This window comes from Mycteria americana, chromosome 15 (assembly GCF_035582795.1).
Source record: "Mycteria americana isolate JAX WOST 10 ecotype Jacksonville Zoo and Gardens chromosome 15, USCA_MyAme_1.0, whole genome shotgun sequence".
Classification (NCBI taxonomy): Eukaryota; Metazoa; Chordata; class Aves; order Ciconiiformes; family Ciconiidae; genus Mycteria; species Mycteria americana.
This window is the reverse complement of record NC_134379.1, coordinates 313027-337622: the sequence shown is the minus strand read 5'-3', so window position 1 is coordinate 337622 and position 24596 is coordinate 313027. Positions and strand designations below refer to the sequence as shown.

General features: G+C 41.4%; 1 protein-coding gene across 1 annotated transcript in view; it reads left to right on the top strand.

Moving 5' to 3' along the window:
- The window catches only part of PITPNM3 (PITPNM family member 3), a 131160-nt gene that overhangs the window by 7445 nt on the left and 99119 nt on the right, over window positions 1-24596 (top strand). The window contains exon 2 of the mRNA XM_075517739.1: window positions 13309-13416. Coding sequence (XP_075373854.1) covers window positions 13309-13416 — 108 coding nt within the window. The remainder of the gene's footprint in view (window positions 1-13308; window positions 13417-24596) is intronic.

Here is a 24596-nt window from a genome sequence, read left to right as displayed (position 1 = left end):
AAGGAGCTGAGATTCTCAGATCTTTGGTCTGTACTGTCCGTGTTCCCAGAGACATCGCTTACAGCTGGGTAATTTTCCTCAAGTCTGTCATCACACAAGTAATTTTTGTATCACTGCTTTCAGGTTGGTAGACATTCTTTTTTTCCTTTTTTTTTTTTTTCTTTTTGATGCATTGTCTGCCATCTTACTTACATTTTTGAGGTAGAATCTATATTGCCTGTGTCAAAGCTCTAGACTGGAGGAGGCACTACTGGATGGGAGATGTTACTGTGGAGCAGAAAATGCCTTCAGGGGGTCACAGAAATGTGTTCTGTATCATACAGGGGATCACAGATCCTGGCAGTGAGGAGTAGGCAGGATGAAATATCTGTCTCCAGGGTTTTTGCTGAGGAAATACTAGTCTCTCTTCTTTCCATGGGGCTGCTTATGGCTAGGTTTCATGAAATGCATATACTGCAATACTCACAGTAAGATAATTGTGGACAGTATCAAATTCCGGGCAGTAACAACAGCTGAAAGGAATCACCAGGACACTATAGTTTATTTGCCATTCAGAATTTGCTACTGTTTTAAGCTCTTTCATTTTTTTCTTGGCACTTTGCTACTGTGACACTGCTGCCCCATGTGCCTTGAGTCCTGCTAAGGTAAATGGCTCTGCTTTACCCAATACTACATGCTTCATGGTCTGAAAACCTGCGGTTAATGCTGCTTTGCCTCTTGGCTGGAAGGCGGGAAGAGAGCTTCAGCTACTGAAAATTGCTGCTGAATTCACACCAAAGGGCAGGTGGACAGTTGCTGCACAGCAATGAAGCGTAAAATATAAGGCTGTTCAGTGTGGGTTGTTTTGGTTTTCTTTTTTTTTTTTTTTTTTTTTTCTTTGGGCAGGAGAACTGTGTGCTATGTATGCAAGTAGTTTTTCCTGGTGTGTATTTACAACTTAGGTAAATGCTGCATTGAGTTGCAAATATACGTACTTTGGGCTTCTGAAGGGGCCATAAAGTCTGTGTAGTGCCACAAGCTGCCAAGAGCAGTGATCGTCTGCCAGCTGCTGTCAGGTGAACACTGAAAGGACTTGGAAGTGCTTGCAAGCTGTTGATGTGAATGGGAGGTTTTGTGCTTTCTTGAGAAGGGATGGCCTGTAGGCTTTTGTATAGGGTGCTGCTCTGAATGGGGTCCATAATGTGAAATTGTTGTAATTTCATCATGTTTCTAGGACTATGACTTCTAGAAAATTAGGTTGAAGAAGGGCAAAGCTGAGGGAAGAGTCATGTGTGTTCAAATGTGTATCTTGCAATATGTGAATAAATAATAATAAAACCCTCTAACCTGCCTTTTAGTTGATACTCCCTGATGGCTGACACTTGAGACCATGAAGCAAAAGTTGATAATGAGGACAGAACACAGCAGCATGTACTGACATTGCAGTGAGACTGGCTTTGCTAGTCAGGCCACTAAAACATGGCACATTTACCATTCCAGACCCCTGGTGATGTAAATAGCAGCCAGATGTAGTCATGAGAGAAGCATAATTTGGCTTTAGCAACAGGAGATCTAAGCAAAATGAGAGTAGGAAACTGGACAAAGGTAGTCTCAGTCTGAGGTCATACCCAAAGCAGCTAGTTGTGGAAGTTGCTATTTTTTGTTGAAGTTGGTGAATAAATGTGGAAGTGTAGAAGAAGGATGCATGTGCGTTAAGAACAGAAACTGTTGTGTGTTTTGGTGTGTCTGGGGGGGAAGTTGGAGCATTGTTGGTAAGCATTTCAGTTAGTTTTGGTTTCATGTGGTGGTGCAGAAGCAGGGAATACTGGTTTTGACAGTATGCCTCTCCCCTCCCTTGGTCAATGTACTGCTTCCTAAACAGGTTATAAACATTTATTTTGACAGTTGCTGTGCAACTTTTCTCATTGGGTCCATGTACTGCAAACTAGGTTGCATTCACGCTCCTAAACGAACAATTCCAATTATTCTTTTTTTATAACCTAGACTCCAGCCACTAGTATGAAGACAAATTTAAGGTTTTTTCTTCTTGTTGTGGCCCTGTTACCTTGATTAATTTTGTTTTTGGTATCTTGATTTTGTGCTAAAAAAATTGCTCTCCTTATTTCCCTGCCCTTTTTGAGGAGTTTATGTGCTGTTGACAAGTCTAGCAACTTGCAGCTCTGATTTCAGCACAGCGCCTACTGGCTGGAGCAGCTGGCAAAGCAGAGCACAAGGAGCAATCCATACATTTGGAAGTTAAAACAAAGACAGTGTATTTAAGCTTCCACCTCCATACTTACTGTGAGCCTTTTATCCACGCCCTGTGGACTGACAGAAATGTTCCCTACAGCATTTGAGCTCTGGTACAAGTTCTCATTCAGCACTTTACTCGTACCACCTCACAAAGTTAGCAAGATGTCCTTTCCAGGAGTAGAAAAGACTTTAAAGGTATGGCTCAGGAATAATGTGGAGAAGACATAGCAAAACTGATCATGTTGGATCACACCGTATGACAGAAGGGTGTGACTGACTTAAAGACTGGTCTCGTGTGGGCACTGGACTCTTTATAGGAGGCAGTATGAGGAAGTGGGTAAAAAATAGATGGACTGTGGGTACATGCGGTCTATTTTAGGGCACTGATTTTCTGAGTCATATAAAATTATTCATTTTATTTCTAGGTTTCCATTTTTCCATTTGTAAACTATGAGAAATCTTTTCTGGCAGGTGGCTGGATATTAGAGTGGTATTTAAGAGGAAACTGTCAACGATGGTTATTATTAAAGTACCTGGGAGGTGATTTCAGGCTTTTTGTGGACTCCCTCAGAAAAAGCAAAGTTAGCAGTTGATATCATATTTGTGATAAGTTGCAAATGATAGTATTGCTGTTCGCAGGGGATCCTGTAGCCACTTTCTGACCTACTTCGAATTCAAATGAACTCTGACTTCAACAGTTATTCTGGATTTAAACTAGTCCAGCAGATGAGAATCTGACCTAACAGAAACATACCTTCTCCATAATTTCTTTATCTGGGCATTTCTTCTGATTTGGAATGTGAGGGCATTTTTTTTTTTCTTGCTTCCTAAGTGTGTAACTGTAGCAGATGTTATAGTCAAAAGCCTGCTGACAGCTTTGCTGAAGATTGAAGAGGTGGTGGTGAGCACAGCTGCCTCATTTTCTCCAGCTGAGTTTATTTAGTCTGCTTAAAAACTTTTGTCATTAGTTTTGCCTTCTTAAAATGATCCTTATGGCACTGTCTTCTGTATTGCTATGTTCATATAAAGCTGAAGCCAATAGATACATGGTATATATTTCAAGCCAGGCTCTGTGTGTGCTTTCTCAAGATTCTTATTCATGAAGGAGGCTATGGTAGCTCTCGGCTAATTTAGAGCTGCTCTTAATTTGCTGCACCTTCCTCTCCTGAAAATACATCTGCCAGTCTCATTTATTTAATTTTAAAATGCTCTGCTGAGCAGCTTGAATATTATTTGGAAATGCTGCCAATGAACTAAAGTGGAAGTTTGGGAGGCCTAAACGCTCCTCAGCGTGTTTGTGCTCTAATGCAACAGTGTGATGTAAAACTCTATTGTGCTTGGCAAAAAGCCTGTCGAGGTGTGAGGACGCTGACCCTCATTCACTGCAGTACCTGAATTTTAAGAAAAGGCTGTGTTGCAAAGATGGCTTGTGAATGTCTTAATGTCGATACCTATTTTTTTCCTGCCTCAGTTTTTAGTGGGTGTCATTTCCCTCCCCCCGCCCCGCCCTGAGTTTGAACATCAGTGTAAGGCACTTCTGTAAGCATGTTATTTTCCATGTGATACGTTCATTACTGATAATACGTGGTTTACCATCCCTTTGGAAGAGATCCAAGCGCTTGATGTTGCTAGTGCTGCTCCTGCATCTGTGGCATTAGAGCAGCTCTTTGTCCCTGGTGTTTGTAGTATATTAGATTTATGGACTCCACACAGTGTCTTCCGTTGCCTTCTCTGCTTGCAGGACTTTCCAAGAGACAAATATAGATATTAAAGTTTCCAGATATTTCTGTGCAAACTGTATGCAACAGTCTTCTAAACCTCCCTGTTCACAGATCTTTTTTAGCTGTTGCCTGAACCAGATAGATAGTGTCTATTCTTGGTTACGGATACTTAGCTGTGTAATTTAAAGCCAGTGCAGTGTCTTTTGTCAGATGGGAGATTTGATGCTGGCATTGAGTTATTCCATAGCAGACATTGTCATATCATGAAGTACCAGTTTCAATATTTTGATGCTTCCAAAATTTATTTAAAATACTTTTATTGTTGATCAGTGCAAAGTGCTGTGAGTTTATCCAGAGTGTCATCACTTCTCATAACATATGGTATGTTTCCTATTTTGTTTAGTGCGGATGATGATACTAATGTATGAGCAGTAATTTATTACTGTACCAGATTCACACAATGCTTCAGAAATGTGAGGAAAGATATCTTCTTCCTGAGTTCATGTATGTTAAAGGAATCTCATAGTTCACTGAAGTTAGTCTAGATACTTTTTTGGTGAAAAACCCCTATCAAATTAAAAACCAAGTCAACACTGACTGCTTAGGTACTATAAATTTGAGGTGTCTGGTTTGAAGGGGGTTTTTTTAAGTCTATTTTTTCAGAGTACCCAGGCTCTTAAAATCAAGAATACTGGAAGTTAAATAAATTGAGAACCCCCAAATTGGAAAGATTTGGAAAAAAGAAAGATGAAATCTTAAATCTTCATTTTTGAAAAGCATCCCATGTTCCCATCAAGCCCCTCTTCCTCCTCATGCTTGGAATATTCTCTGCATTTCTGTCAAACTGAAGTGATTCAAAGGCTTATGCAACCTTCCCTCCCAAAACTTTGCTCACTCTGCATTTGCCTAGAATAGGACGTAGCAGGAGTTCTCAAGCCCAACTGAAATGGGCCTCATTTTTTGTCAGTCACAGTTCTGGACCTAGTATGCTGTATTCCATATGCTAGCCAATGCTGTTTAGCTGTGTGGCTACTGCTGTGGAAAACTTTAGCAAGAACACTTTGTATACAATGCATGGGATTTTGGAATGGAGAATACAATCCCAAATCTTCCTTGTGCCAGTCTACTTCCTCCCTTCTCTTAATTCCTCTTTTTGACGTAAACTACTTCAAAATCGGAATGTATGTGCAACAATTTTTCCATTTCTAATGCTGTCTGCTGTCTCAGCTCTTCTGTGGGAGGATGAATTCCAAAGTTTGGAAGGAAGAGGGTAAGTGCGTATGTATAATATTTTACATATTACATTTTAAATATATTTGGAAGAAAGGTCATGATACTCCTAGTTTTTGAGCACAGAATGCTGTGTGTAAAGTATATTGATTCAGTATGTAATACAGCTTTCATTAAATACTTCTTAATTTTTTAATGTCAGGAGCAGTCTGTGTAGTCCGAAATGCTTCTAATGACAGTAGCTATCCTTTTTATAGTTGTTACTTGAAATAAAAAGTGACTGCTATGTATAGATAATGAACGACATCTGTTACTGAGTTGTTAATACTCTAACAACAGACTTTTAGTGAGAGATAATAATTTAATATGTGATAAACTGCTTATGTGGATCAAAATTAAATGTGTATTGGAGACATCTAGGCATGAAGAGAATGAGAGATGGTGCTTTCTTCCCACTGGGTATTCGGTGAGAATAGGATACCTAAATTGTTTAAGCTGTATTGAAATCTTAAGCTTTAGTGAGTGGAAGAGTTGGAAATAGAAAAGAAAAATAACCTCTCCTGATTTTCCTCCACGCTGCCTTTGTGCTTTACAGTGGTCTCCTACCATGTGCTTAAAACAGCTGTCTTGAGGGTTTCAGCGATGTTTGCAAATTCCAGGTGAAGCTGGAATTGTAACTCTGAGCACCAACTCATACTTCAAATTTTGTCTAAAAAGAGAACTAAAATTATGATGATTCAGACATTTTAAATTAGGTAGTTTCTTTGATACAAAAAATGTTATTGGGTTCTGTCTTTGAGAGTATGATCACTTGCTGTGCTTGATGGAATATTCTTTTAGTTGTCAATATCCATTGTTCAAAAATGCTTTGAAGGTCAGCATGATGACTCCATTTTTGGAGTTGCTGAGGCATGGATCACAGACTAATGAGAACAAAAAAGGCACTTGGAATTTGCTGAATGTAGTCCGTATTCAAGCTAAGTCATAGAACAGACTTCAAAATACATTTTGCAGGAGACTAAAATGTTGATAAACAGTGGTTGCCCACTGTACCAAGAGAGTTTAACACAAGTATTTCCAAGTTTTGATTACTTTGTCATTGGCTTGCAAAAATGCTCTTCAAATCAAGTTTTTTCAGTTAGATTTCCAGAAGAAAAGTGGTATGGGGAAATGGACTCCTTCATTTCTACAGTAAGCGTCATTGGTCTATTAAGCAACCAAAGATAACATTGTATATATATAGTATCTTATAATGATCACTTATAGCCTTTAGCCGGTACAAAAGCCTTATTGTACTAAACTCTTTGCAAATGCGCAAGGGATCTTTTGCAGCCTTGTCTTTGTCACCTTTCATTCTGTGTAGTTAGGTGGAGACAGGCTGAAGAAATCATCACAGAGTGGAATCCTCTTACCCAGAGCCATAAACTGAACTAGGGGAAAGAATGGTTCTATTCCAGTAGTCTATCTACAATTACATTTACTTTCTAGAGAATGCAATGCGTGTTTAAACATGTTAAGTCAGTATCTTACTGCTGGTTGTTAGCTGTTCTGGAATGTTTCAAGAAGATCCAGCTATGGTTGAGACCTTGGGGTATTTCATTTGCCTTGGTCAGTGCTGCTTCATATGCAAAACAGGTTCACTAGGTGTTACAACCTGAAAGTACTGTGTTTTAATAAAGAAGTGAGGAGAAGAAACAGTTTAATTAATCAATCCATAGGGAAATGATCCCAGATCATATTCTTTCTGGCTGTGTTTGGCATTTGACGTCAGCCTTTGGGGTCTCTGAATGGACAGTTTGTCATGTGAGCAATTGGTCCTGGTGTCTCCCTTTGTCATTCCTCAAAGATAATGTGTCCCACAGCAAGGGTGAAGCTGACTCTTCCCTCAGGAAATGGACTTTGTGCTGGGGAGAGCCCTAACCCTAACCCTTCCTCCACTACCCAAACTGTTGTTGTGATAGTCAAGCTCTCGCTCTCTAGGCACTTCTAAAGTTGGTTTGGTAGCTGCTGCTCCCCTGTACCTCTTGCATAGGTAATCAGAACTCCTGATGTTCATGCATTTTTGGAGTGGATGGAAAAGGGAAATGGGAAATTCCTATTTGACATGGTTGAGATTTTAGTTTTTCTGTTCTTTATGCTGGGAGCTGGGTATTGTAAGTGGGCTTTCTCTTAAGTTTAAATACGTAAGGAAGAAAAAAAGAATTGAACAGTCCCATGTTTTCATACTGGTGTCCATCGCTGGCCTCACTGAAGCAAGTATGGAGGCTTTCTCAGCGGTGTGCTAGTCCTGACTCCCTTGCAAGTGTTTTGGTAAAGACACTGAAGCAGGAGGTCGACTTTGATGTGTTTATACAGCACGAAGCTGATGTTGTAGCCTAACTGGTCAATTATGTGTTTGTATCATCAGATCCCAGCCTTGCATCTCTTACAGAGTCTTGGAGGAAAAGTATAACCCACTTTTGTAAAGAGTGCAAGAAGGATGCCATTACTTTGTCCGTTCACAAGTTGATATCTGTGCTTGTTCCAGTAGATTTTTAAGTTGAAAGAAGAGAATTCTGATACAAACCTTTTGCTGTTTTTTGTGCCTCTGAAAAAAAGCAGAAATGGTGTATAGTTTTCAGTACCAGCTCTTAGAAAGATGGGATGGAAGGTGGGAGTGAGCTGTCCATTCTAAGAGAGGCCTCGTGAGGCAGAAGTGATTATTACTAAATTGATGTTATCAACCTGCCTTCCGGTCTGGCAGCCAGCTTCAAAATCTCCAAATTGTTTGAAGGAAAAGGTGGTGTTTACAAGGACCTGTTACTGGATTACCTGAAGGATGACAGTACTGCATTTATATTCCGTAACTTGTGAGTGGGAACATAAACTCTTATGTTTGCTGGCCTGGATATTACTAGTAGGGCGTAGGTAGAAAACTTTCTCTGGTATAGGTGATCTCATTTATTGGCTTCTTGCACTTACTTTTGAAGTTTCTTGTTTTCTGGTGCTGCTGCCTGTAAACCATGTAACAGTGACCAGGCTGTTCTGTCAATCTGATTAGCATCAGCAATTAACAAATAAAAGAAAAAGAAAGTAACAGTAGGGCATCTATGAGAGGTAAAGAAAGGAAAGGAGGATTTGGTGTTCTGTCACTTTTGTGCATGTACTCTTTCATAGAATCATAGAATATCTCAAGTTGGAAGGCACCCATAAGGATCATCAAGTCCAACTCCCTTCTCCTTGCAGGACTACCTAAAACTAAACCGTATGACTAAGAGCATCATCCAGATGCTCCTTGAACTCTGGCAGGCTTGGTGCCCTGACCGCTTCCCTGGGGAGTCTCTTCTAGTGACTGACCACCCTCTCAGTGAAGAACCTTTTCCTAACATCCAATCTGAACTTCCCCTGACGCAGCTTCACGTCATTCCCTTGTGTCCTGTTGCTGGTGACCAGAGAGAGGAGGTCAGCATCTCCCTCTCTGCTGCCCCCCTTGAGGAAGTTGTAGACTGCGATGCGGTCACCCCTCAGTGATGAGGTCACCCCTCAGCCTTCTCTTCTCCAAGCTGAACAAGCCAAGTGACCTCAGCCGCTCCTCGTAAGTCTTGCCCTCGAGACCTTTCACCATCTTGGTCGCTCTCCTCTGGACACACTCTAATAGTTCCATGTCCTTATATTGAGGCACCCGAAACTGCACACCTTACTTGAGGTGGAGCCACACCAGTGCAGTGCAGAGTGGGACAATCGCCTCCCTCGACTGGCTAGCGATGCTGTGCTTGATGCACCCCAGGACACGGATGGGCCTTTGGCTGCCAGGGCACACTGTTGACTCATATTCAACTTGCCAACAACCCAAACCCCCAGATCTTTTTCCACGGGGGCTGCTCTCCAGCCTCTCGTCCCCCAGTTTGTATGCATAACCAGGATTACCCTGTCCCAGGTAGAGAATCTGGCACTTGCTTTTGTTTAGCTTCATACGGTGGTGACTGCCCAGCTCTCTAGTCTATCCACATCTCTCTGTAAGGCCTCTCTACCCTCAAGGGAGTCCACAGCTCCTCCTAATTTAGTATCATCTCTGCTTTCTCCCAAACAGCCTTTCAGGAATAATGAAGTATTTAAATGTCAGGAAAATAAATGTGCACAAAAGCATAGATACTGAAAGTGTTTCTGATGGCACTGAAGCATAGATACTGAAAGGTACAGAAAGTGTTTCTAAGCTCAGAAGCTCTCTGGGTGATGAGGGAGCTTGTATCTGTGGTAGAGGAAAGCATATGTGTGGCCTAAAGTAATTGGCATTATCAGGGGATTAAATGTAGCACCAGAGAAACCACAGGAGTTCGCCTGTGCTGGAGTTAGGAGAACCAGTCCAGGAGAGAGACTGCGGCTTTTGCCTCCTGGAAATGAAGTAACTTCATACCCTTACTCTGTCTCCAGCATCACATTTCCTGTAATGTTTCTTACCTGTATTTCTCACCCATTCTCTGTTAGTTATACAGAGTGCTTCATCAACGCTTGATATTCTTGCAGCTGAAAGGACTTTCTGCACAGTGCAGCTGGAGTTGAGTACTATGCTTCTTTATGGGAGAATTTGGAAGCTATCCCAGACTCTACATCTACCCATGTGTGATTTGCACTTCAGAGACAGCCTGAAGTAGGAGGCAGAGGGCACAGCAGTGGGCACAATTCAAACATAACATTAGTGAGCTGCTTTTGCATTCTGAAAAGCAGCTGGGGTCAAACCCCAGTTCCTTGAACAAAGAGATTTCTGGCTGACAGCCTTGTAAACAGAGAGTCAAGCCCCTGTGTTTGAGATGGAGCAGCTGTGCGTGTTTTGACTGTTGATTCATCTGCCCTGCCTAGCTACTTAATTTAGTGAAATCCATATAGAAAGGGAGAAATAATATTTTACTGTTTTCTTTTGCCCAACTTGCCTTTGTTTCTTGCTTTCCATGTGGCGTGCAGTAAGTTAGGCAGAAAGTTCTCAGTTCATAGCAGGACTGAGTTATGCTTCCATGCTGGAAAATTTAGGCTCATTAGATTTTTGCCTTGGTGCTAGCAAATTTTTCTCAGGTAAATGGTGATCAGTAAAAGTATTTTCTCTGTGTATCAAATGTCCTACCAATGTGAACTTCCAGCTGTGTGTAAACAAGGTAAGAAGCTTTTCACAGTTTATGACCTTTATTAGTGTTTGGTTCTAAAAGGTAGGACTTAGGGGGAGATAACATACAGTGATGACTATGAAGTGGTTTAAAAGCCTTTATACAGATCCACTTTCCTCTTCCCCAGTACTGAGATCTCTCTAAATGACAGGTACATGAGAGAACATGAAAGAACATAAATTTTTAAATCACTTAGAGGCCCACTGCAAGGCCTGGTTGCCAACAAACTCACGTTTCTTTTTTGGTTTGAAAATGTGGATCATTTTAGCCAGAAATGTTCTGGCCAAATTCTTCTGTGTTTACTCCCATAATAGAGCTCTTCTCTCTACAGAAGGCAGTAAGAGAGGGCAGAATTTGACCCATTTACTGAATCTGCCTTAACAAGTAAAGAACCGTGATTATTAATTTTACTTTTTTTTTTTTTTTTTTTTCCTGTGTACTCACCCTAGGTACAAAGACCATTCTGGGCTTGTCTCATCCCACTCGGTGGGTTGCGAGATGGGTGAATCTTTTTGATTCCCCAAGGGTCTGTATACTGACAAAGGCCGATCTCTCCTCGGCAGAGCCGTGGGGCCGGTAGAGCCACGGCAATGACTCAGAGGAACAGTCTGACTAGCAATTTTATTAACTGGCAAATTCAACAAGCAGACAAACTTAACAAACTGACAAGCCCAACGAACGAACAGAGGCAATTTGGCAAGGGAGCTGTTTTCCAGGCAACCCGTCACAATTTATCCCAAACTTATATATGGTAGCAGAGTAGAGGAAGAGAGAAGCGAGAAAAGGAAAGGAGAAGAGAGGAGGATAGCGAAAGGAAAGGTATCACCACCCTTGGATCCCACGATGACGATGACAGGTGTCGCAATCCTCGCGCGTGGTTCCCTGGGGGCGTGTCTTTTATACTCTAGTCCCCGCCTCTGGTTACGCCCCTTGAGGCCTTATATGGTTCTTGTTCTAGAAAGTTCTCGGCCTTCTGCGCAGGCGCTGGGGGAGGGGGCTGGTCGCGAGAGGTCTCTCGGGCGGTCGCGAGCCCCTTCCTCAGATAAACCCTGTGAGACCTCTGGCCCTATGTGGTAAGGTCCGTCGGAACCCGGAACCGCGCGTCCTCCGACGCGCTCTGCACGTCCCGCTCTCACTCTGCCCCGTCCCGTGCCAGCTGACCTGCCGCCACCATGCAAATCGCGCCTCGCCTCGCCACAACGTTTGAGACGTTAGCTCTTTCGGTCTCCCACACGGCTGTATACAGCCAGGCTGCAATGCTTTTCGTAATTTATTCAGAAAGGACTAATGCGCCCTTCTTGTCAAACAGCTGTTAAATTGAGGAAGATGTTTTCCTACAGCTTCTAGGCCTGTTTGGTTTGGGTTGGTTTTTTTTTGAGAGAGAGAATAGCTACAGTTTGTGTTTTGTGCTTTCAGCTTTTCCTGCCCCCTCCCTGGATGGGACCCCAATAAAAGAGCTGGTTCTCTGTGCTGTGGGCTTGGTGCCATTCCATTATGTCTCTGTGTCCCTGGATGAAAATTTAAGGCTTTGTGTAGCACAGGTGTCTTTGATTAAAGGGGAAAAAGCATGCTTGAACAGCCTTAAACTGGTCTGTGTGTCCATTCTTCTCCCTGCTCTGCCTTTTGAGTGTTCTAAAGTCAGAATTTTAGGATATTGAAATCTACGGGCTAATATTGATGGTTTAATGTTGACTTTTACAGAGACACTTTCACTTCAGGCCAGTCTAGAGTAGGAAAACATTACTTTTGATTACAGATTAAAATTGCGATATATAGTAAACTTCAAAATATTTTTAATTACAGACACATTTATAGCTTTGTTTTCAGGCTGAAATGAATGTTGAACTGCCGGTGTACGTCTGATAAAAGTCCCAGTATGTCGTCTGAGGTTTCCCTTGCATCTCGGAAAGTGTTGTATTCATGTTCTGAGCAGCTTATATAGTTTGTTGACTATTGTGGACTATTTCAATTACTCTATAGCATAAGTATATAATCAATATGTATTATATAATTACATCAGTGCTAGATAGAGTTACTAGTTCAACAGTATTATTACAGCATTTTCACACCTATCACCCACAGAAAATCAGGGGTTTTTTGTTCAGGTTGCTACTGGATTATGGAGGCAGGGTTAGTGGTGACTGAATTATATCTGTGAAAGTGCAGTGTTTGTATTCCTGTGTCAGGTGGGAGGCTTTTGGAACAAAAAGGCCACTCGTTTTTTAAGCAGCTTACAGTGATACTGACACTAGCAACTTTTGTCTTTATCAGCGCATGTACTCTGAAGCATTTCTGCTCCATCTAGCCCCATAAGAAAGAGAGTATCCCTAGGCTTCCAGCCTACTTCACAAGGCTGGTGTAAATCTTAAATAAAAAATATTTATGTGAAGTCTGGTCAGAAAATAGTTCTAGTCTATTGTCAGCCTTCATGAAATGTCAATTTCATGGAAAAAAATTACACGTTTCTGCTTTAATACTGAAAGTACTTTCAGTTTTTAGAATGAGAACTGCAGGTTGGGCAAAACTGGTAGGTTATGTGAAGTTTTTGCCAGCTGTTAGGAAAAAACCACAGATGTGCATAATTATTTTAGGGGGTTTTGATCTTCATTCTGCAATGCTTGCAAAACAAGTTAAAAAAATTACGCATTTTTTCCAAGACAGGGGAAGAATTCTGACTAATTCTGTTACTTGATATTAAACGCTCAAAGCCATTTATTATAAACTTTGTTTTTAAGTGACTGCTCAAGGTAAGAGCAAAAATTCAGGCAGTCCTCTCTTTTTCCATGGTTTTCCTGCACACAATATATGAAGCATGCAGGTATGCTGTAGGGCATATCAGTAAGCAAGAAGCTTCATATCCTAACCTGTTGTATATTCCCATTAGGGACCATGATGAGTGTTTATTTCTCTCTCAGTTACTAGTTCTCACCCTGTCTTTTTTCATTTGTTAGTCACTGCAATTTATTCTGTTCTCCTTTTTCCTCCTACAGAAGAGATGGTGGAAGGAAAAAGTGCCATTCTCATAGGCATGAGCCAGTGGAACTCAAACGACCTTGTTGAGCAGATAGAAACAATTGGGAAGCTGGAAGAAAATCAAGGTAATGTTTAACTTGCCTTACATATTAATTTAAAGTTAACAAGAAAATCTGGCTACTGAAGCAATTAGTTGTCAGATATTATGTAAATACTCAACAGAAATATAATTTACAGCATCCCATAGTTAAAAGACTTACATAGACATGTAAGTAGTATTTTAGTGCTGGGAAATTAATTGCAATGATCTCTTTCAGGAGGAAACTTCATCTCTGGCAGGCCAGGTAATAGAAATTTATTGACTTCAGTGGGAAGTCAATGTTGGACTCAGCTCACCAACTATGAGATAGATTATAAGACTACAACTTAACGTTTTGCATGTTTCCTGTAATCAACATATATAAGAGACTTGTTGGTCATTGTCACTGGGTTATTTTGCTCCTTCAAGTCAGCAAATCCTTATCTGGGATTTTCAAGGGGACACATACTTTCACAAGTGTTTGGGGCCAGTTTTAGGTAAACGTTTAGGTAACTATGTGCCACTGAAATGAGTGGGAAATGGGCACTGATAGCCCATTAAGAATCTAGGACCTAGGACAAAAACCTAAGCAGTCTTCCTTTAATTGTTACTTTGGTTCCCAAATTGCCTACTTGTTTGAAAATTAAAATTACCTCATTGACTTCAGGGAGAGAGAAGGATCTAACTTCCTTACCCATCGGTGGTATGCAGCTCATGTATAATGGTGCTTGTTAATTAACCTAGCTTTTTAAAGAATTTTATGGATTTGCCCATTTTAGTATGGATTTGCTACATGTAGTCAATCCTGAAGGTAGCTGTGAACAGGTCCATTTTAGTATACAGGTGTATATAAAAGTAATACTTATCTGATTCACAAACTTCTTGATTACCTACCATGAGCGATTTATTTTGATAGTATTTAAGTGACAGGTAGACACAATACACAGAGTGTATTTACAATTGTTAAATAGGTAATTAGAGAAGAAAAAACTGTTCTGTTTTGCATTTGCTCTTAACAGTGATGTCAAGGCCTCACTTATGTTGCTTGGTAACTTCATTGGGAATCAGAGATTCAATGGCAATTTGTGAGAGATACTGTATGTGTTGTAAATATGCCATTTGCTATAAAGTAGCAAGAAAAATTAATACAGTATTGCATCAAACATGAGTTAGTCTTCTCAATGACTTGCCAAAAACCAGCTATCCTTGCACTCTTGAAGATATTTCTCTATTTCTTCCAGTGCTGGCAAAGATTTAGAATGCTTATTTCATTTTAGCACCCATTACATGAGGATGGTTTTGTTTGTTTTTTTTCATAGTGCCCTTTGTGTTGGGCACTGAGGAAAGAGTTGTAAGAGACTGTTTTTAAGGGTTTCTGCTGTTAAGAAACAAGGCTGGTAAAAGGATGATTGCTTGTGGTACGCAGTTGAATAGCTGCAGCAAAGAGAATGTGAGACCCAGGGTTGCATGGAAGACATGCAGAAACAAATGAAGCAGTCCCCTGAGTTATAGTCTATCCTTCTTCATACTGAAAGGGCTAAATCCCTGACAATCCCTGACTGAGACATAGACTTGCATTTTCTTAGTTTCACTCGCATCCTTGTTCTCTTTTGTTCTCTTCCCCTGCAAAGATAGTTTTGGTTACCTGCTGAGCAGAGTTGATGGTGGGACATTTCCTGTGACTTCTTACCTGATAGGACTAAACAGGCCTTGAGCAAGCTCGTTAGGCTTCCTAATTAAATCACTGATAACAGGAACTCAGGACGATTGTGCCAAAGATAAGCACCAAAGAACTAGCTTAAATCGACCCCCTTGTAACATTCCAAGGCCGAAGGACTGATGAGCTAACTCAATGACTATCTATGGACAAAGGAAGCCCAAAGTTCAACTAGTGGACAACGTGAGGAAGACTATGGAAGACCACCGGGAGGGTGAAAAGATCCTAACCCTAATTTTACTGCGCATGCTTGGACTATGTAAATGAATTCCGGGAACTCATCACCATAAAACTGCCCTTTTCAGGAAATCTGATGAATAGGTATGATTTTTCTGTATATGAACTGATGTGTTGTGCTAACCTGGCGGAGCACTTGTGGCGGAGCGATCCCCAGTGCTGCCCAGCGCTGCAATAAAGAATACCTGCTTAATAGTCATCCTGACTATTGAGTCCTGATTTCGGCTTTTCACGGCAACAATACAAAGGGTTTCTATTTTCATTTCATCTAATTCTCTGTGGTTTGTAAAAGAAAGAATTCTCATCCATTCTCTTCTTTTAACTTAATTTCTGTTCACACACAGCTGTTAGAAGAGGCTTTAGAGCCAGTGTACCTGACTCAAAGCATTTGATGAAGTGGCCTACATGTAAGATGCATCTACATTCTGATGTTGCTTCACGTATGCTGCAAGGTTACTATGGCTTTTAGGTCACGGTTCATTGTGCTGATTTTGACCGTTCTTGAATAGAGATGTCAGGCAAGGAGTGAAATCATTAAGAACTGGGGTAGCACAAGTCTGAGCCAATATTACATATACCATATCTTATTTTCCTAGAATGTGATTTCACTACTTCAGTAATGCAAAAGAAAGTAGAATTCTGGCTGCCAGTTAGAAATTTTCCCTGGTGCACCCCTGCTAAATACATCAGATTTCTAAATAGGTAAGGCAATTATGTGCATTTCCTCCTTTTCTCTGCCACCTTATACTCTCAGATTTAGTCCTATTGATTAGCTACTTGTTGATTTTTTTATTATTATTATTATTTCTTTTTTTCTTACATGTGCTCATCTGTATCTTATCTTCATGGAATTATCTGCCAATGCTGATAGGCCATATTGCAGTGTTGTTAGTGCAGATAATTGTACAGTGCTTTTGTTACAGCTTAAAAAGACTGAATAGCATTACCGGTTTGGCAATTTTAGAAAAGTCTGTGATTAGCAACCACCAGATACAAATGATAAAGGCAAAGAGGGAAAGAGGAGGATGTTTAAAGGAAGACTATGTTGTCTTCTGTGCTACAGTAGAAAGATATTTCAGCCTTAGCCCAACTGTATATAGTAAAAAATTAAAAGTTCAGGTTAAGCTGGATTCTCTCTTTAAAAACATGTAGAAAAGAGAAAGGTGTCCTATATGGCTTCTTTCCCAGGGTACTTCACTTGTTCAATGGAAAGATGTGAGGAGTATGGTCTTCTGATTCAGGGAAACTCTTCCCCCCACCCCCCACCCTTTCCCCCAAAGCTGGATTTACTTATGGCTCTCAGAGAATGAGGAGTTCATTGGCTTTGGTTGCAGAGAGCTTTGTTACAATGCAGTCAGTCTCTAGGGCCAGTGGTTTTGCTAGGTGCCTGTACAGAGAGCAGAGCACGGGTTCTTTTTCATGGTTTAATAAATTGATTAATAAAGCATATAATTATGGGCTCTTTCAACAAATGAAGACATATGAGAAGATGCGGTATGCTCTGGGCAGAGCTGAAGACTCACTGGACGCTACTCACTTAAGTAATGCTGCAGTTCCAATGTGAGACAGACAAGGTCCTTAGGAACTTTATAAATGGCAAGTACATAACTTAATTCAGTCATTGATTCTCAGTAAGTATGACTGAGAGGACTTGACCAGCACAGCCTTTCTCATCAGAGGTAGAAATAAATTTTTTGGGGAAAACTGGCAGCAGCATTTAAATTTATTAAGTTTTCATTACAGAAAATAACACAAACAGCAATCAAGCTGAATTAAAAACTCAGACAGCTGCATAAATTATGTTGATGCAGATGCCTTCCCTGTCATGGAACAAAAGCATTTTCACACATCACAGTGATGCATTTAAATTCACTCCTGGTGCAAAATATCTGTCCCTTATGTTAAGGAAAATTGCATGTACTGAGCACTAGGAACAAATTCAGCCTGTTGGATTTCAGTGCTTTATATTTCCTCCAGCTATCTTGAGTTCACATCCTTACTTTGAGTATATATTGTTAATGTTTGTAAGGTTGAAGTCGTTGGTTTGTTTTTGTACTCTTGACACAGTGCGGTGAAGGTGAGGTGAAGAAGTCTTTGCAAATACAGCAAAGGCGATTTGTGTACTTTGAATTCAATATATGCTTTATATTTCATTACTTGAGCTTCTTTATAGTGGGAAATGAGGTTACTATACGTTTTAACTGGCAAACCAGGCAAATACTTGTTACAGAAAAAATATGTCATTCAATTCAAGCTTGTAATTGACATGTAAACTTAACACCTGTGTCAGCATTTCAAAGGATGAAATCCTGGGGAAAAAATGCCATAGCTGGAATGGACATTCCCATGAGGTCAAAACAAGTTTGGTTGAGACCAAACCTCCATAAGACTTAAAATAAGGTCACGTGAATAGTAGGGTTGTCCTCTGTCCCTCAGTTGCTCATCTCTTGGCCTTTTTTAAATGTGGACTTGAGAGCTGGAAAGTGTTACAGGAGATTAACATACCATTTCTTTTTTCTTTTCTCTCACACATGCAAATTAAACTCTGAGGGAATCCAGAAACATCTGAAATGGATGAAGAACCGCAGAGCTCCATAGGGAGATAATAAGTGCTTGACATTGCAGTTGGAGATTAGCAGTCCTGCTATGATTCAGTCTCCATATACAAACAGCAGGCTTTACTGCGCTTTGCCCTTCATTTTGTCATCTCCTTCCCCCCCTTGCCCCACCAATCCATTTTATTTTTCTAAAGAGTAGAAGAAACATGCAGCTGTCAAGCAATGGGCAGTGCAGTTCAATGTCAATGTATCTGGGCTTTTCCAGCTGACCAGTGTCACACATCCATGAACATGAACCAGCTTTAATTACATTGAACTGCAATGAGAAAAAGGTTGTGTTGTTCTGCAGCTTTAGTAGATCAGATTGCCACTCCTGAGCTGGTAACTTCCACGCTGGGGAATTTTGTTTACCCCTGCCTTTCTAACTGGTGAGCAGAAGCAGCTGGCATTTTCTGGATGATTGCCACAGACAGAGGTGCTGTGCATAAATTTGTGCCAGCTACATTGCAACTTCAGACCTCTTTTTTGGTGTCAGATCTAATAAAACACACAAGCTTTATGGTTTTTCTTGTGTTGAGTTTCTGCTTTTGTCTGTGGCTCTTTGGTTTTCTGCCTGCCCTCAGTGAGCCAACAACCATTGCTGGACAACTGTGATTTCTGGCCATCTTGCCAGAAATGCCAGGGAGGTTTCTTCTCAGCAAAGGCTGCTAGACTTTGCTTTTCTTGTGCTGCCTTCTTTCACTGAGAGATGACATAGAAGGTATCTGGAAAGGAGAAAGGTCTTCTGTACACCAGCTGTATATGCTGCAAGTGTCATGCAGCAAGGAAAAGAATAGAATTCCACCTATAGTTGACCTTGGTACAATTGCAGAAAAATTTTGGAATGGTTAAGGTGCTTGCATAATGATTGTACAAGCAGTCGAGCTGATCAATAAAGGTATGCATCCTTTTCATGACCATAATAATGTTCCTTTCACTGCACATCTCTTGCTGCTATTTCTTGGTATAGCGAAGTACTCCAACCAGGCCTGACTGGTCATAGAAGGACGGGAAAGGCAGCTGTGTTGAAATGGAGTGGTCTTCTTAGCATTTCTCATTTACTGTTTGTTTTCTCCAGATTTTGTTTGGAGAAGCAAAAAGAAGTCTTTTCTTCAAGCCTCTGAATGGCTTTCATGTTCAAGCATGGCTGTCTCGGTGCAGTCATTATCACTACATGTTGCAGTTAAATGGTAGGGATTTTTGATTTGCTGAGCTCTCTGCTCCCCTCTAACTGCTGATTGTGTCTCTTCCACAAGAAAAGCAAGCAAGGACAGCATGAACATATAAAACTTAAAAATGGCTTTGCAGAAAAAAATTTGTCTAGATGCTGGGCTGAAGGTATCCAAACACTCAGTTCATTAAGGACTGTGTCATCGTGTTATGTGTGCCGCTCCTCTCCATTCCTTTCTTATTTCTTCCATCTGTTTTTTCTGTCGGTGGCATTTTTTAGCACAACTGGTTCCCCTTTGAACAAAAAGAGACTGACTTGCCTTTTGAGGGACACTGGACTCTTTTCCTCTTGCCCAAAGGCTTAATTTTTCATTGTCTGTTGTTTAGCTCTGTGCTTTTTATAAAACCAAAACAACCTTAGAAACCATAAGAGCAGTGGATTTCCAAGCTCATTTGTAGCTTTTATGATGCAAGTGAGTTTTGGGACTGTGGTGTCCCTTGGCTGCTGCGAAGCAGTTTGGATGTGCAAACAGCGTACCTGTTCGGTTGGCTGGCTGACATAGCAGATCTCACTGCCAGCCCTTCACTGAAGTGACAGGAGCCCAACACACCAGAAGGTCATGACAAGCTATATTTCATGATGGTTGCCAAATAGCCCAGAATTAAGTTTGCAAAGCCAAGATTTCAGAATTTAGCAAATACCAAGCTCGAGATCATAATGCAATCTTTATGGATCTCCTTTGTCTATTTGCCCTGTTACACTGCTTTTAATTACTCAGTAATGTGATAGGAATGCATTGTATGTGTAACAGGTATACTTGCTGACCTTGACATGGCTAGAAAGAGAGCTCTTGTCTTTAGCGATGGTGGGAGACTTCCTGAAGGAAAGTTTGTCTGGCAGTGAATGGAAAGTGCTTGCGTATCTTTCTTGTCTGTGAATAGCTTTTTCCTATGAAAGCTTCCCTTAGAAATTTAGAGAGATGTGAAGATGATCTCCAGAAAGATAAATGGATATGTGTGAGTAGGAAGGTTGAAATAGTCTATTTTAGACTATGTATTAAAATCAGAATAGCAGGATATTTGCAGTAACGTGAATTTTTGGTGTAGTTGTGGGATAATAGGTAATTGACGTGTTCTTGTTTGGCCATTATTTCTTCTAAGGAAAAGAAATACACATCTTTGTAAGATGCGATAGAATTAGATAACATCTGAAAATTGCTGTGTACAATTTCTGATTCTTTTGACTGTCTCCTCTTGCACAACTCGTGCTTCTGAGGAGCACACAATTTCTGGCTTTCACCAGGAGATATACTTAATATCTGAGGGCAAATACACTTGGGGATAAAGTTTGTATGCTCATTGAAATGGCAATAGGTGACTTTTCTTGTTCTGAACCTTCTCAAAGTTATATTGCAGTAAAGCTATGAAATTGCTTAAGACAAATAAGGGAACCTTGACCTCAGTACAAAAAGCAAAATTAAATCTGTCTGGATTCATCTCTAAAAAAACCTTGTTGTATGACAGGATGTATGTTGACCTCCAATGTTTTGAGTAGCAGATGATGATTAAGAGCTCATTTGGAAAGTAGTCAAGTTTTATTGCTCTTCTGGTTCTTAAAGAAGTCATTGGAGATGCGTGACAGTGTCTGCTCGCGTATGCACGTTTGCTGCAGGCTCTGGTGAGAATGACTTTAATGTTTCCTTAAGGGGTCTAGCCAGGTCTGGGGCCTGGCCAAGTGATACAGAGAACTGAGCATCTGGAAAAACAGTTAACATTTTTAGCTGCATGAGTGCCAACAGTTATAACCATCTGAGGGCCTTTTGTGACCCCTAAGAAACAAGTGGAGAAGCATTCTCATTGCCAACTCTTAACACTTCCCGCCCCCTATCCCGTGGCCCTACACTCCCTGTCCAGCTCCAAATAATTAATACTTTTTGGCACTGACTAGCTCTTAGCTGGATGTTCCAGCAAGGAGCTGATGGACTTCAGGGTCTATGGAGTCTGAACTATCATCTGTTTATGGAAGTAAATCTGCTTTGATAGGTGTGGCTATTGTTGAAGCGGGGGAAAGATACTTATGTCGTGTTTGAGAACTAGTGTGTTTAAGGCCCTGGTTACAACTGTACCATTCTGCAGATTTCTATTCCAAAGACAACCACCCCTAGCTACTCTGTTAAAGAGCCAAATCCTGTGCTTGGTTACTGCATGGAGTCCCAGTAAAGTGGCTGTGGTGTATATTATTGCACATAAGGCAAAACATAAAATTTGGCTCCTTATTGGTGAATACTTGTGATCCTGACAGGCATTATTTGTAATTAATTGAAGTAAAAGGAAAATGTATCACAACTGAATAGTGGCTACTCCATTAATAACTAGACTCTTGTTTTCTGACTGTAGAGTCAATGCTTGGCATACCTCACAAAATATTATTTTTTACCCTAGCAAGAATGTAGTGAGTGCTCTGTTGCCTTTTAAAATAGTCTGACTGGACAGTTGACGAAAACTGGAATGACTTGTCGTGGTTTAACTCCAGCCAGCAACTAAGCACTACGCAGCTGCTCACTCACTCCTCCCTGGTGGGATGGGGGAGAGAATCGGAAGAGTAAAAGTATGAAAACTCGTGGGTTGAGATAAAAACAGTTTAACAGCTAAAGCAAAAGCCGCCCACACAGGCAAGGCAAAACAGGGAATTCATTCACTCCTTCCCATGGGCAGGCAGGTGTTCAGCCATCTCCAGGAAAGCAGGGCTCCATCATGCGTAATGGTGACTTGCGAAGACAAACGCCATAACTCTGAACGTCCCCCATTTCCTTCTTCTTCCCCGGCTTTATATGCTGAGCATGACATCATATGGTCTGGAATAGCCCTTTGGTCAGTTGGGGTCAGCTGTCCCAGCTGTGTCCCCTCCCAACTCCTTGTGCACCTGGCAGAGCATGGGAAGCTGAAAAGTCCTTGATTTAGTAAAGGCACTACTTAGCAACAACTAAAACATTCCTGTGTTTTCAACACTGTTTTCAGCACAAATCCAAAACTTAGCCCCATGCTAGCTACGGTAAAGAAAATTAACTCTATCCCAGCCAAAACCAGCACATTCTAATACTTACCTCTTCTGACAACTGATTTTGCGTGTGTGTTTTTAAGCAGTTGCTGCTTAAGTGCAGTGGTTTTAGTCACGTATTACCTTCTGTTTGATTTGTTTCATTCTTGTTCAGGTGCCTGAAGCTCCTCTGCTTTTATGGTTGGTCCAACTTAAGTGAAATTAATGTGCCTACACTTGACGCAGGGCAGATTTGTGTCCTAGACAGGAGTTTGGTAGTCAAGACTTCTTCATTCTTTTCTTTCATCTCTTCTGGCACTCTGTGGTCTTCCCTGCAGCTCATACTCAAACATATTGAGCCATATACTTTATTGAGTTACCTACTATAGATCACGTTTGAAAACGTGGGATTTTTTGAACCTTTCTTCACCCCCAACTATGAGGATATGTTTCCTTCACCCCCAACTGCGAGGATACATTTGTGTAAACTTACAACTTGTGTTGATTCATTGGGGTATGCGGTGCTATTTAAGACCAAGATGTCCTGGTAGCACAGAAGAACAATTGGAGCTGGTCCCGGAGGCTGGAATTTGGGAGCATGAATTCATCATGAACTGTGCATCTCCTTATGATAAGATGGTCATATTATTGATGATTCTAGTGCAAGGGTACACCTAAGAGCCTAGCAATGTCCTTTCAAGTAGGTTGTATCTTTTGAATGGTTTGGAGGACCTTTTTCATCTCAGTCACTTTTGTACAGTACATTCATGTATAGTACATTCATGTACAGAATTCAGAAGATCTTGGTATCTAGGATGACTGCGGCATCATGAAAAGACCACAGCGAATTAGAAGATTGTAGTCACACAATGTTTTGTTAATGAGTGTGTGAAGTGGTTGTCTGGCCCACTGAAGAGAGAAATCAACCAGGCTGTTCTCCAGAGTACTCAAGCAAGAGCTTCCGAGACTGAAGTGGAGTTGTATACTATAAGAAGGGAAGCTCTACAGGATCAGTTGGTGCATTGTGACAGGCAAAAACTGTTCCAAAGGGATGGGTGATAATAGCCTCCGTTGCCCTCAGCTGGTTGAAGGGGATTTGGTTTCAGATCCCAGATTCTGAAATAACCATTATAAATTCATATGGGATATTTACAAATTTCACTGTTCTCTCTTGATTCATTGTTCTACCCTTTGCTATGAAAAGTGCATTTACATCTTAAAGGCAATTTTTTTTTGGTCCCACTAAGCCACTCTATCACTCCCCTTTCTCAGCAGAACAGGGGGAGAAAATACAATCAAAAGCTTGTGAGTTGAGATAAGGGCAGGGAGGTTACTTACCAATTACCATCACAGGCAAAACAGACTGGACTCAGGAAAATTAATTTCATTTATTGCCAATTAATTGTAACAGAGTAGGATAGTGAGAAATAAAACAAAACTAAAACCACCTTCCCCCTACTATTCCCTTCTTCCCAGGTTCGACTTCATTCCCAACTCTTCTACCTCCTCCCTGCTCCCCAAGCGATGCAAGGGGATGGGGAGCGGGGGTTGCGGTCAGTTCTTAACACTTCATCTCTGCCGCTCCTTCCTCCTCATGCTCTTCCCCTGCACCAACCTGGGGTCCCTCCCATCCTTCACAAACTTTTCCAGTGTGGGTCCTTCCCACAGCCTGTAGTTCCTCAAGAACTGCTCCAGCATGGGTACTTTCCACGGGATGCAGTTGTTCAGGAAAGGACTGCTCCAGCGTGGGTCCCCCATGGGCCACAGGTCCTGCCAGAAAACCTGCTCCAGCGTGGTCTCCTCTCCATGGGCCACAGTTCCTGGCAGAAAACCTGCTCCAGCGTGGTCTCCTCTCCATGGGCCACAGTTCCTGCCAGGAGCCTGCTCCAGTGTGGGCTTTCCATGGGTTGCAGCTTCCTTCAGGGCACATCCACCTGCTCCAACGTGGGGTCCTCCACAAGCTGAAGGGTGGATATCTTCTGCACCGTGGCCCTCCATGGACCATAGGGGGACAACCTGTGTCACCATGGTCTCCTCCATAGGCTGCAGGGGAATCTCTGCTCTGGCACCTGGAGCACCTCCTTCTCCTCCTTCTTCACCGACTTTGGTGTTTGCGTAGTTGTTTCTGTCACGTTTTCTCACCTCTCTCTCTCTCTCTGTCTCTCAGCTGTTGCACAGTGCTTTTTACCCCTTCTTAAATATGTTATCACAGAGGCGCTACCAACATCACTGATGGGCTCAGCTTTGAGCAGTGGCGGGTCTGTCTTGGACCTGGGTCTGTTGGACATGGGGGCAGCTCCTTTTGTCTTCCCATAGAAGCCACCCCTGTAGCCTCCTGCTACCAAGACCTTGCTACGTAAACCGAATACAATTACTTAACTTTTTGGTAAAACAGTTTAAATTCCAGTTCTACCAGATTTGTAGCAGGGGCTTGAACTTGGGCTTCTTTTAGAGGGGTTCCATAAACA